General features: G+C 41.9%; 1 protein-coding gene across 1 annotated transcript in view; it reads left to right on the top strand.

The window, feature by feature from the left end:
- Positions 1-14,317, top strand: part of NEK11 (NIMA related kinase 11) — a 326,453-nt gene that overhangs the window by 147,298 nt on the left and 164,838 nt on the right. The window contains exon 13 of the mRNA XM_062214781.1: positions 663-777. Coding sequence (XP_062070765.1) covers positions 663-777 — 115 coding nt within the window. The remainder of the gene's footprint in view (positions 1-662; positions 778-14,317) is intronic.

Here is a 14,317-nt window from a genome sequence, read left to right as displayed (position 1 = left end):
GTCCATTCAGCATCAGTTCTAGATTGCAAACACAAATATGCAAACAAAACTGGGGGAAAAAGTGCAAATGATTTGCTGAAATACCTATTGATATATGTGGAAAGCTTAACTTGTATTTTTTTAATGTGAATTCTTTCATCATTTGGCCTCATAGATATTTTTCTTTAGGAAACTGGAATTCATAGAATCACAGAACTTTTAAAGAAAGCTAGGAGTTTGGCTTGAAGTCATTCAAGCCAAAACCTTTAATTTTGAGATGAAGAAACTGGGCAGGGCTGGCTGAAGCCAGGTGAGTTGGATGGGATCCCCTGGGTGCAAAACTGAAGGAGACCCAGGCTCTCAGCTGCTGGGGGGCCTGCACTTGCAGGAGACTGAAAGTGAGGGCCTTCCGTTTTCGCTCTGGGCATCCAGCTGGACTCGCAGAATGATGGTGCTGCCTGAGGCCAGTGCAGGCTAAATGCGTGGCCCAGCGTCACCTGCCTCATTGACTCAGGGCTGTTTCTCTTACCCCAAGTCAGCCTCCTTAACTTGGAAAATGTCATCAGTTCGAGGAGGCAGGCTTTTGCTTCCAAATACTCTTCTCAACAAGAATATTGTTTCGTTTGTGGTGGTGCTACCTCCCTCTGTCAGCCTCTCATGAATTGTTAATTATCTTCCACAAGGACTTCAATCAACCGACTTCAGAGGGCCTGCCTGTGTCTCAGCATCTTCCTTTCCCGGGCCATGCTGAACGTGAGTCAGGCATAGAGGACACCAGAGCTGACCTTGGGCATCACGGTATGTGTTTGCATTAGTTTCTAGGAGGCTGCTCTCGGCTGATAATTGGGTTGCTGTGGCTGGCTCTGCAGTGAGCCTGGCTGGCCTCTCAGAAAAGCCCTGGTGTACAAGGAGACTTCAGAAAATTCTTGGGAAACAGAATAAAAAACATTTATTTTGGTGCAAAACATTTTTGAAATCTACGCATATGAGGAGTGTTCAAAAAGCTCATGAAAATGTGTATTATCCATTATCTGCCATCAATTTGCTAGGGCTGGGCTGTGCCCAGCAGGCAAGGCAGAGAAGCCAAGTGTCCATCTGTGCCCATTATCTCCTTTGTAGTAGTGGGGAGGAGTTGGTCACTCCCACCTGGTGAGGACCGAGTGATATCATCATTAACCTGACTTAGGACAAGTAGGACAGTGAGCGCTCTAGCACACTGTTCCCCTCTTCTGTAGATGGCTCCTGTGGTGCTCATAAGTTTAAATTGAAGAAATAAAGCCAGGTTTTGGAAAATCAACTGTTCTTATATGCAGTCACCACTAGAAAATGAACATACTCGGAGCAATCACTAAATGGAGGTGATACATCACAGCCCAGTGACGAAAAGCATGAAGTTTGGCAATGAAAAAGCTGTTGCTCTTGGGGAAGCCCCTGCTAACTCATTCTCCCCAGTTCTCAGTTTCCTGATCTATGAAACAAGAATAATAACATCCCCTTTTGCCACCTGTGATATTGGCATCCCATGTGGGTGCTGCTTAGTGTCCAGGCCTCTCCCCTTCTGATCCAGCCCTCTGCTATGGCCTGGGAAAAGCAGCAGAAGATGGCCCAAGTACTGGGCTCCTGCATCCACATGGGAGACCTGGAAGAAGCTCCTGGCTTCTGGCTTTGGCCTGGCCCAGACCTGGCCATTGTGGCCATCTGGGGAGTGAAGCAGTGGATGGAAGAGCTCTCTCTCTATCTCTCGTAACTCACTCAAATAAATAAATAAATAAATATCTTCAAAAATAATACCTCCTTTCATCAGGGCTGCTGTGAAGAGCCATTGAGAGTAGGCATGTGTACTGCTCTTAGCTCATTGCCCAGCACACAGAACTAGGTGAAGGCAGAGAAGTCATTATGGCCCTTCAGAGGAGGTGGTCTCAGTTTCCCCAGTGCCTAGAACAAAGTGTCAATAACATTGCAGCTACTCAATAAATGAATGAATGAGTGGATGAATTAACTAATGGACGATACACTTGTCTGGACCTTTAAGAAGCAGAAGCCAAGATAGAACTATAATTGCAAGCTTGTTTTTCAGGAAAATGCCTGCATGAGAGGAAGTAGGAGATGGAAAATACCGGAGGAACCATCAGAGCATTATTGAAACCTTATTCCAAGTGGGGAGAGGGAAGGTTCAGTGGAAATGGACCACTTACTATGCAGCCAAAAGTAGCAAAGGCAGCATTAGCATCAGAGGCCTGATGCGAGCTTCCAAGACAATGCAGGGGTGGGTTTCAGGGCCTAGCAGCTGAGGTCCTTGGCCAGTTGCATTCGTTGTATTTGAGGTCAATGACGTGTGTCCTTGTGCCTGCACAATGATATGACAGTTTTCTTTTGTAGTAGTTCAGTGCTTATCTCAAATTGAGAATTAAGGTAGCAAAGCTTGTATTGTCTGATCATCTCAGCCCAGATTTGCACTTGAAACTTTCCTGAGAGAGCTGTTAGTGCTGCCTCCTTCATTAGCTTAGCATTAGGGAGATTTTAAAATGGTGCTATGGAAGCCATCTTGTAACAGTCATTCACAAATATGTGCTACCAGGTGATTTATATCTTATACCTTCTTTAGGCATTTCTTTAATATATTATTTGTTATTTTCTAAAAGTGAAATTTGGAAACATAGGCATAACACTTAGCCTTTCTTTTCAACAGCAGAAAACTGAGAAAGTTAGGCCATTGTCTAGCACCTGATAAGGGTGGCTTGTCCTCTGCTGGGGGCCATAGCCACTTCTCAGTATGAACAGGAAATTTCAGGGCAGGGTATTGAGTGAGTGGGTGGTCTCAGGTCAAGAAGACTGGACCCAGCCTCCTGGCTTCAGAGAGGAAAACTACATGTTACTGCATTTCATAGATAATCCAAAGTTGCACAAGGGTCCCATGACTCCCTCTTTCTAGTGTAGCACCCTTCCCATTTCCCTATAAATGTGTGAATTTGGAAATGATGGCTAGGAGCAAAAGACTCGTAACAAATAGACAGGTGAACTGAACTTTGAAAAAGTGATGGTTCTCTGTTGTGCATCTCTGTGCTAACTTGTATGAAGCACAGTAGCCAAGTAACTCCCAAGGTGGCCCTGGCCACAGTCCCATCTGCTTCAGACTGGTTTCTCTCTTACCTCTTGCTTGTCTTTCATCATGGAGGTTTCACTGTGTAAAAATTTGCCAGCCCAACTAGAAATGATCAAATCTACTCCCTTCACCATCTGGTTCATGTTACAAGGCAACACTACTCTCATTTCCATAATAAGCTCTAAGATTTAAAAAAAACACAGTAGACTTAGGTGGGCCAGATGTTTTATACAATATTAATTTCTCTTTTTTTTCCTTTTCTTTAAATGCACATCTTCTAAGAAGCATTTTTTTCTTATATGTTAAATTGAAAATGGAAAATTTGGGTTGGCTAATTCATTAGAATGGTGGGAAGTGCAAGATTAGTGATCATGTAACTTAATCATGCAATTTTGAAACAGGAGACTTTATTTTGTGGATGAACTCTAAAGTGGTTAGTTATTTTCCCAATGATCTTTTTGGTATAGGTTTGACTCCAAACTTTCAGCACCCAGAGGAAGTTTTTATTTGTTTTTTAATCTAGAATGTGTATGTGTAAAATAAAATTACATATTTTTAAAGCTGCTACACCAATGCTTAATCACTTTTTGATGTTAAACTAGGGAATTCCCCCTGGTATGTGAGTAGCTGTAGAGAAAGAAAACAGGATAAGGCATTATTTACATTTGCTATGCATTTAGCTGACTACAGCTGATTTAATCTAGCCAAAGTCAAGGGTGACCATTAGACTCAAATGAGGGAAAACAACTGGAATGTTAAAGAAATTACCCCAATTAGATCCTCATACATAATGCTGATGAGTTCTGCACATTAATTTTTCCTGGGTACTTCCTTGCACTATAGCCTTATTTTTGTGAACTCACAGCTGAGTATCAGAGTAGTGTTTCTTGCAAAGCTGTAATAGACCAAGAGGCATGGGCCTGGGACCACCCAGAGCGTGACTTCTTAACCTAACTGTTCACTGGAGGAGGCTAGTGGAGGAGGGCTACAGTGCCCGCTCACTGCCTGACCTACCGTCCCCTCTTAATTTCTTTTTCAGCTGCTTCTTGATCGAGTCCTGAGCCCTTGTTCAGTGCATAGAGAAAGCTCTGGTCTCCAAGGGTTGAGCTTGGCTTGCCCTTTCCAGCTGTGTGCTCCTCTATAACTCATGTCATCTCTTTCTTTTAAATATCCAAGTGGAAATAAGGTGATTTGAACTCTGCTAAATGTGATATATTTTATTGTTTTAATTTTATATATGTAGAATTTAATTATATACATATACATAAAATCTCTGCTGACTCAGCAAATCCACTTCTAGATAACTTATCGAGAGAAATGAAAGCATGTCTACAAGATCTGTTCACAAATGTTGTTAGCAGTTTTGTTCCTAAGTACTAACAAAAGAAACAAGTCAAGTGTTCATCAATAGGAGAATGGATAAGCACACTTGTATTTTGTCTATGCAATGTGTACTACTTGGCAATGCAAAGGAACGAGCTACCAATGCATGCAACAATATGGATGAATATGAAAAACATTCTATTCACGGTTTTGTGAAGGAGAACTCAGAGAAGGAAGCCTCACTTTAAAAAGCTCATACTGTGATTCCATTTCGTGGCACTCCATAGCCAGCAGTACTTATCTAGTGTGATGGTAAGGAGGCCAGTGATTGCCTGGCATGGTGGTGGTGATGGGGAATTGACTCCAAAAGGGAACAGGGGCACCTGGTGACAGAAAAGCCTGACATCTTGGTAGTGATGATGGTTGCCCACATGTGTCTGTCAGCACTCACTGAACTCTGTACTTTAAATGGCTGCATTTTATTGTCTATTGGTCATGCCTCAATAGAAGTGATAAAATAAAGGAATACTAAGATGTCCAGAAAAAAAAAAAGAAGAAGAAAGCATCATGATAGCACCACCTGTCTTTTTTTCAGCTAATGAGAGAGGCTGAGAGAGAGGTGGGTGAAGTCATGCAATGGGAAGCAACTGGGAAGATCCCTGGCAGTCACTCAGAACACAAAGTCCTTAGTCAGGGGTTGGTTATTTTTCCTAACATCAGCTGAGCAACATTGGCTTTCACAAATAGTACTAGCAGAGTGTTGGATCTTCTCTCAGGCTATTTAGAGAGAAGGGGCTGGGCTCATTTAGTTCCTCCCTTTTCAATCTTCAGAGTTGAAGGACTTGCATTTGACTGGCAGGTAGCCCTATCAGGAGGCCTACAAGGACCTAGTGCTTGCTAAAGCATCCTGAGAGTATCAGCAAAAAATGCCGAGACCCCAGGAGCAGCCCAAGACAGAAGCCAGTGTGTATGGCTGCCACAAAACACACCAAACACCGGAGTAAGGGAAAGGTTTATTGGGGAAAACCCAACAGACTGGAGGGAAGGGGCGAAGAAGGAGAAAGAGGGAGAAGGAGAGCGTAAGAGAGAGAGACAGAGACAGAGGTCAGGAGACGGAAAGAGAAAGAGACACGTGGTCAGGAACAGGTCCCTTTAAAACTTCACCAAAGGGCGGGCAGGGAAGTAGAAGCAGTGAATCCTATTAGGATGGGGGTGGGGCTGACACTGGTGGTTGGGCCATGTGGTCACCTGGCTTCCAGCAATGGTGGCAGGGGCTAGAGCCTAGGATGGTGTCAGGGTATAGATTGCACCATAGACAAGACTGCACCATTTTACTAACACAGTGAAAATGTTGATCTGCCTCTTTAGTCCTCAGAAAATAAACCAAATGCCAGAGTCACACCCACATTTCTAGATCTCCTGTACTTTCCAGAGCTTTAGGTATCTCCGAGACTTGGTTGAGAAACATAAATTGATGTGACTTTATTTCATATATATTCCACTGAGTTACATGAGCATTTCATGACAGTGTTCCTATGTGATTCTAATGTGCACTCCTGGAAATAGAGGCCCGTAGAGTCACTCACTAATTTTCTGAATTCTAAAGGATGGTTAGGATGAGTATGATATCGAGGGAACATCTGCTGATTCTCCACTCTGAGGCATATTTAATAATTCAGATGGTTCCTCCTGCAACAAGAGTCTCTAGTAGAAATTTAAATTATATCCAATTTGAAAAATTAAAGTGGATGCAGACTGACACCTGCCCAACCACCAACTCTGCTAAGTCCTAAGCAAGTATAATAGAAACAGGAGGACAGTTGGTCCTCAGAGCATCAGGTATTTTTGGAAAACTTCAGCAATCACGGACCTTTCACAATACGTTTCTCACCTGAGAAGGCTGTAAGTGGTTCTGGGGTCCACCCCATGCCTAAGTATACATCATAGAGCAGTTATTAAATTAAGGGCCAAGCCGGCAGCATAGAGAGCACCTATGAATGTCCTTGCCTATCCATAACATCATGGTTCAGCTTTGAAATGAATGAAGTAAGCAGGAAACTAAATAAGCAGCAACCATGGCTTTAAGGTAGTATATATATGGTAGAGTTAAATCATATATAAGGTGGGTTTCAGTGTTGTATGTAGGATGATGAGGTTTTCCTTTAGTTGATGAATTTCTTGTCCATACATGCAAGTTTGTTGTTGTTGTTGTTGTTTTAAGGTTTAACATTTATTTGAGGAAGTAAGAGAAATACTTACTTCCTCAATGGTGAGGGCTTTATAAAAGGGAAAAGGGGGTTCAGAAAAGTGAACAGGGAGGGCTGTACCAGGCAGAAAGCAGGTCAGGGGCCACCTGCTGGGAATCCACAGGCCAGAGCCACAGGGAGAAAAATGAGCGGGTAGGAGGAAGCGCAGGTAGCGTGTCATGTGGGCAAAACCGCGGAGAAGCAGCCACAGGCCGCGTGCCATCTTGGGCGCTGGAACATCCAAGTCTTGCAGCTGTGCTCAGGGCTCATGCACTCACTCCCTGGAGGACATGATTTTGATGCCCAGAGGAAGCTAAGCCGCCATGTGATTCAGGAGAGAGACTCGTTCGGGTCTGCTTTTGAGTCTTGACTTTCCCATTGTAGGCACAGTGATTTTGAGAAAGGCATTTTCTCTGATCTGCAGTTTTTATTTTTTATCAGTAAAATGGATTTAGTAATGCCAATCTCAGAATTTTACTGTGTTAAGTGAGATGGCATAGACTAGATGTGTTACTATAGCTGGCTCAATACATGATGGGAAGTATTGCTAAGCCAGGTGTGGAATGGTTAGATGATACTCAACATCTGTACTCCACCTGTTAGAATCCAACCCATCTTCCTTAAGACTTGGTTCAGATGCTTCCTCCTTGACCTGACCTTGGGCTGAAGTTGCCTACCAGAACTCCTCGATTGTTCTCAATGATTGTTTTTAGTGCGTTGTAGTACTGCGATTGTGCGTTCACTTGACTCATGCCATCACACAGGTTGTGAAGTTAACAAGATGTTTGAAAAATCGCTTTTTAAGGCAATCCAGTAAATGGTTATATTGAGAAGATTATAGATAACAGCCCTTACAGGAAATTTGAGGGCGGCAGCGCTTCTCTCTCGCCTACCTTCTGCCAGGCTCTGTGTTCCTCCCCACTCAGCCGTGAAATGTTAAGGTGTTGTTTGGGAAGCAGAGTGCAGCCCTTACTGCACAACTGAACATGCTGGGCCTTGATCTTGGAGCTCCTGGTCTCTACAACCCTAAGAAACACACTTCTGTCATTTGTAAATTGCCCAGCCTGTGATATTGTGTTACAGCAGCATAAATTGACTAAAAAAAAATGAAAACTTACATTAACAGTTCCTCATGCAGTTTAAGGTTTAAGGAGAGCTATATCTCAGACATTTTAGCAAGGTAGATTGGGTCACACAACTCAAGGCAGCCAGAGTCGTGACAAAGACACTCAGTCTGTTTGCAGGCGAAGACTTTGAACAATCATGTGTCACAAAGCTTCAGAGTGGGAGAAAAGCAGTACCTCTAAACACAAACATTACAAGAAGACATTTTCTGTTTAATTTATGTCCTTAATAGTCTAACATTCAAGTTTGATAATCTATTAGAAAACAGAGCATGTTTTTACATTCTCTGTTTCCATATAACTAGATATAAACTGTACTGCATCCAATCTCAAATACCCATTTTTGCACAAATTAACAACTCTGAAATGAAATTGAGGTACATCTGAAAATAGATGGCACCTCATAGTTTCTGATGATGTTTTTCTTAATAACCCATAATGTAATAGTATGACCTAAACTTCATGGTGTCTTTATTCAGTAACTATAAAATGGGATCTCTCAATTATATCGGTCAGGCAAGTCTGGACTTGCTGTTGTAACAAATTAGGCTGTTGACTTGGGTAACAAGGGTTTGTGTCTCATTCCCATGAAATCCTATGTGAGTCAGGAATCACTCCAGGGAAGCGCTTCCCTTTCCAATGTTGAAGGATCCAGGTTTTCCCCATTTCCTGCTCCACCATCTCACCACGGGCTTCCAATGTCCTCATAACAGCAGAAGGAGTAGGTTGGAGGCAGCACACATGCACAAAGTCCTCCACTTAGACATCATTTCCTTTTGATTTTAGTGACTAAAACTAGTCACATGGCTCAGCCTTCCAGCAAGGGGAGGGGAGACTCATCTACACGTGAGCACTGGTGATGCAGCGCTGCAATCTGTCTTAGCCACCTGATTCTGAAATTAAGGGTAGTTAACAAAACCCAAATGTACTCATTTGAATTGTGTGAGGCCAGTGTTTCAATTACACAAACAAATTTCTTTACTATTTTTCAAAAGAATACACTGACTTGAACCAAATTTGAACTAAAACAAACTTACCTCTTCATATAATAAACTAGATTTTACAAAGCTGATGAAACTATGTATTTCTCAATCTTTAGATTTTATGATTAAACCTGAAAAGTTGAACACAGTATATGTTAGGCATTTCTTAAATTGGTTCTTAAATCTTTTATTTCAGTCCTTAATATGGAAAATTCCACCTGGGGGCCATGTGAACCCTTGCCAAAACTGCTGGTGAACAGTTGGATTTCTAAGGGCAATATTCATAAGCTATAATCCCTCTTAACTCCTCATTAACTCCAGCTACCAGCTAGAGAAAGTTACTGGTAGGCAAAAGAGTAGGCTCTGAAGGTGTCCATCCTGACTCCTGGAACCCTGTAATAGACTACGTGGCCACAAGGAATGAGCTGAAGTTGCAGACGGAACTGTGGTTGCTACTCAGTGCACTTTAAGGGAGGGAGATTATCCTGATGATTTGGATGAGTTTAATCACAGGAGTCCTGACCGGTGGGGGAACTAGGCAGAGGGGGGAAAGCTGGAGAGATGGCAGCGTGAGGAGGACTTGGTGGGGAGGCAGGGCCATCAGGGCAAGCAGGCAGCATCTAGAAGCTGACAGAGACACGGAAATGGCTCCTCCCTAGGAGCCCCACAGAAGAAGATGTGCTTCCAACGACTGGAACTGAGCTCAGTGGAGTCTGTCTCAATCTGATTACAGAACTGTACACAATAACTTCGTGTTGTTGTTAAGTCAGTCATCTTGTCACAGCAACCACAGAAAGCCAGTAGAGCTCCACAGGACTCTATCTGCTTCCAGTCATGTAACCACCGTTTCAGACCGGTGTGCAAAATGTTTTTTTGGAAGTGATTGAAATATTTTGATTTGGGGTTTATATCAGATACGAGGTATTTGTGATAGGCATTTACATTTGTCTTCTGTGATCTTTGTCAAGGGAGTTTTCTGTTTTGCTTTGCAACAGTACTGGCCACACCAGTGCCAGACACTAATTATTGTCAGTGAAGGAGCCTCCTAGAAACACCTGTCAGACTCTTTCATTTTTGAAGTGAAATAGCACACCTCCAAAAAAAAAAAAAAAAAAAAAGAAGACAACTTTCAAGCAAGGCACAATAGGGAGCAGCATCTAACACCCTTCATCACTCACGACTAACAGCATTTCTCACTGACTTATCTTTTGCTTCTAAAAAATACTCCACAAATAGGAGCCTACAAAAAGAGCCAAACAATTGTCATATTTCATAGTAATGTGTCTAGGTGTGAGCAGTGTAATGAATTTGACTTATTTCAAAATAAGTTCATTTTCCCCATCTGACCACAGGGAAGTGTGTTTGTGAAGTTGCCAGCATTTGCGGCTCACAAGGCAGACTTGTCTCTGAACTCCCAAGATTGGTTCTTGATAGAGGCTCTTCCTGTCCAGTGCATTGGTGTCCACAATCAGGAACAGGGCTAGGCGAAGGTATAGCGTAAATACACACACCGTGCTTCACCCTTAACCCTCATTACCCACCATCCTTTCCTGCTAACCCCGTAACTCATCCTGATTTCTTTTTCTGGGCACCACTCCTTTAAATCATTGATAAGAGCTCTTACTAGTAAAGATTAGCTGGCAAAATAAATATTTGTAGGTTAATTTTAGATGCTTGAAATCTCCCATTGCGTTTTGCACCTGGGCATTTTGGATTGTGAAGATGAAAGTCACTTACCATTTCTCTATCTCACATTGATTTTTCTCTTTTGGATCTAGGAAAAGTGAACACATGCAACCCATTTCCCAGCTTAAGTCTACATGGCTTGTTTCTCTTACGTCAAATAGCATAGAATTAAATTAACCCCCTTCCCTCCCTCCACCTCCCCCACAGTCTCATTTTAAGATATAATAATTTGGCAGTTTGCATAAGTAGTTGCTTACGAACATATGGTGTCTAGCCACATACTTAGTTTCCTTTTGTTTGTGAAATTACGTATTTTGTGTGTTTATGACACTATGAGTGAGAAATCTGCATTTGGGAGGGCTAGAAGATGATTAAGAAAAAAAGAGTTTGGGTAAAATTTTTGAAAATGTTTCCTGTGGCCCTTTTAGCTCTGTGTCATTGAGGTGGAGAGTGGGCCAGTGCCCTGATCGCACTGAACAGCTCACTGGTTGTGCTCTCACCTGCCCCTGGGGACGCTGTCATCTACTGAATGTAGCTCCATTCTTTACCTTTTACTTTCTACCCTCAGTAAGTCATATGCCTACAAGCGTTGCTCTCTCAGCTCAGTCTACCCAGTAGTATCATAGTAAGACCATACGTTTTACATCACGTTGACAGTATTTGGTGACTCAAATTCTTAGGGTGGTACCTTTGGGAAGTACACAAAGTCTTGAGGATGGCACATCACAGCAACTGAGAACCATTAAGCTAGTCCGTTATTACTCAAAACATGGTTTGTGAGCCACCTGACCAGCATCCAGAGGACTTGTTAGACATGTGGAATCTCAGATCCTGCTCTGGACTTACTGGACCAAAAGATGCACTTTAAACAGAACCCCTGTGATTTACATGCACATGGAAATTTGAGAAGCACTGAGATAGACTCAAAGCCCAAAGAGGACATGGGCCATGTTTATCTTGTTCATCATTTCATTCCCAGCTGCTTACCCAGTGGCTAATGTGGAGCTGATGCTTGGTAAATATTTGTTGAATCAAAGATTAAATCTAGAGGGGAAATCCTGTAAAAAGCATTAACACTTTTTGGTCATAAACAGCATGCATTTCTTGCAGTGATTAACTCAGCTAGGAAAATAGTAGAATCACAAGTTGCTGGAAAAGACTAATCGGTGTGCATTGGTGTTCACTCACTATGGTTTTCTCTTAAGGGATCTTGTATTCTAATTTCATCAGATGGGTGCAGAAAGATGAAAAATAAAGGCATTCCTCAGACACAGGAATAGGAATCCTACATGCCTACCGTCAAAGGATGCTATCATGCTTTACAGGTAGCCCAGTATTTGGATGATCTCTTTTGTAAGCTGCCAACATTGCAAAAATGTGGTTAATTTTTCTGCAAAAAAAAAAAAAAAAGCTGTAAAAGAGTGATTAATTTAATAGCAGTGGCTAAACAACCACAAAATAATCCTCCAAGGATCCTTGGTACACAAGCAGAATTCAAGAAGTTTGTGGAAAAATGCAATCAAAGAATAAGTTTATTGTGATGCAAAAGAATTTTGAAATCCATGCATAGTTTTTCATGATATGCATTTTCCATAAACTTTTTGAAACTATTTGCTGCCCACGAATTAATGGGCATAAATGGGGTGTGTGTAGTATAGTCCATGTTCTAAGTGCACACTTCTCTCTCTGTGTCAGTTTAGTCTCCTCGTGGAATAGTTGACAGCATTTTCCTTCAGACAGAACTAAGAAAATACTGGTTTGTGGAGTATTTTATTTTTTAATGACAGACCTCATAGAGCCACCATGTGAAAATCCACTCCCCACCCTTTTTATTTGTGGTTGTGTTGGCTGGACCCTTTGAGAAGCAGACAACAGGACAAAGTTAAAAGCGCATTGAAAATAATCTCTATTGAAAGATGGTAGCAGAAGCATAGAGTGGGCCGAGCTCTTCCGGCTGTGATGCAGGTCTGACACCAGAGAACAGTGCAGGAAAGAAAGAGGACTGGGCTGGAAGAGTCTCAGATTGCGTGGAGCTCTGTCTGTCAGCCTCCAGCAGTGCAGTGGCAGCTTTGGCTCAAGATTTCTTGCGGAAGAATCACACACTGGGCAAAAATACTGTGCCTTGCACCCACCGACCCAGCCAAAATACTCAGCCAATCCGCAGTATGCAGCAAGTGGGGCTTGTTGGTGGCTTGCTGCATGCCATGCAGATAATTAACAAATCCTAGCAGAACGAAGAGGCACCCGTGCAAAGAGGCCGGAGCGGCTCTTTGGAGTCATTCTGTATGCTTGAAGTGAATAAAATAGTGTCTGGATAAAAAATGTGTAATTCAGCACTTTTTCCCGTAAACTTCCAATATGTTCGAATTAAAAATGACGAAAGTTTCTGGAATATCCATAGATTATTCACAAAAGCCCACTAAACGAAGTCATGGATGTACTTGAAAGAGACCTGGAGCCAGAATTTGTTTTTTTCTTCTCTTCTGTCACTTACCAGTTGTGTGGACATGGGGAAAAATTTACTATTTAATACATTTCCCAGTTTTCTCATCTGTACAATAGAAATAACTATCAATTTTAGGGGGTGTAGAGAAGAATAAAATAGATGGCATGAAAGTAGTTTAGCACAGTACATGAAACAGAAAGGGTACAGCAGGATTTTACTGAAAAGTACAGTCAACATCAAAGCAAGTTTCTCTATTTTCTCAAGTTCCACATGAGATCTTTAAAATGGTAATAATATTTCAGTTTTTAACCAGCCAGGAAAACTTCCAATTATAGTGCACAGTCCCCTTCACTGTATATGGGTTAAGTCTGATTTGGAATGCAGCATTTTTGTTTGCTACAGTTTTTGCATTTGTGAAAAAACCAAAATTAAGCATGTTTAATTCCACTTGTCAAATTATGGCCTTAATGATGTCCATTTGGGCCAGTTAGTTTAACACCAAGAAAATGTGTCTTCCTTGTCAGGATTTAAAGCTAACTCCTTAGAACCAGGTGTGGGAGTGATGTGGAGGGGCTGCAGCAAACTGCCAGTGGCCCTCCATGTCTGGTGGTGGCCTCCTGTTGGGGGATCAGGAGGAGGACCTAGGACAAAGTTCTTTCTTTAAAACTTGCTTCTTTGCCAGCCCTCCAGAATCCATAAACTGCAAGCTCAATTTTCCCTAAATGTAAATATATTTTGTGCTGAGTAGCACAATAAGAACAAAACTATACATTAGCTTTTCCACTGTTGTCTCATTTGGGATTTGGACCAAACTCCGAAGATGGAAATACAGAACCGGTAGGCATAACCACGACTCCTGCCATGGACATATTCAGGAAACGTACACAGTGAGTTTGATGGAACTCTCTGCTTTGGTTTGTAATAGAACCAGATGATTCGTTGGAAACACAGAGATGTGTTTTGCCTTCTGCCTCAGAGGCTCTGTGTATCAGTGACTTCCTGGTTTTAGATGGGTTGCTCCATATTGCTTGTATTTTCTCCTTTCTTTAGAATATAAAGAAATTGCAGCAGGCTGCTTTCCCATAGCACAGTTTTCAAAAATTTCAAAACATGATTTTATCTCCCTTAGGGCTGCCCATGTTATTAGAATATTCCAGATATAATTCAGTGTTTCCAGATATAACTCAATATGCATAGTTTCATTGCTGATTCTTATCATAACTCTATTGAGATAGGCAGATCAGCTTTGTATGAATAAAGAGCTTGCCTGGAAGTGATACGTAGTACCTTGGGTTTTTTTGTTTTGTTTTGTTTTTTGTTTTTGGCTACCATTTGTTGTAAGATATAAAGTGTCTTCAGAAATTTTCTGGCTTGTTACATAATTTTCTTAACATAAAAATCAGAGGTGGACATTTGGTGTAATGGCT

Source organism: Lepus europaeus, chromosome 2 (assembly GCF_033115175.1).
Source record: "Lepus europaeus isolate LE1 chromosome 2, mLepTim1.pri, whole genome shotgun sequence".
In the NCBI taxonomy this organism is placed as follows: Eukaryota; Metazoa; Chordata; class Mammalia; order Lagomorpha; family Leporidae; genus Lepus; species Lepus europaeus.
Note: the sequence above shows the minus strand (reverse complement) of the source record. Positions and strands in the feature narration are given on the sequence as shown.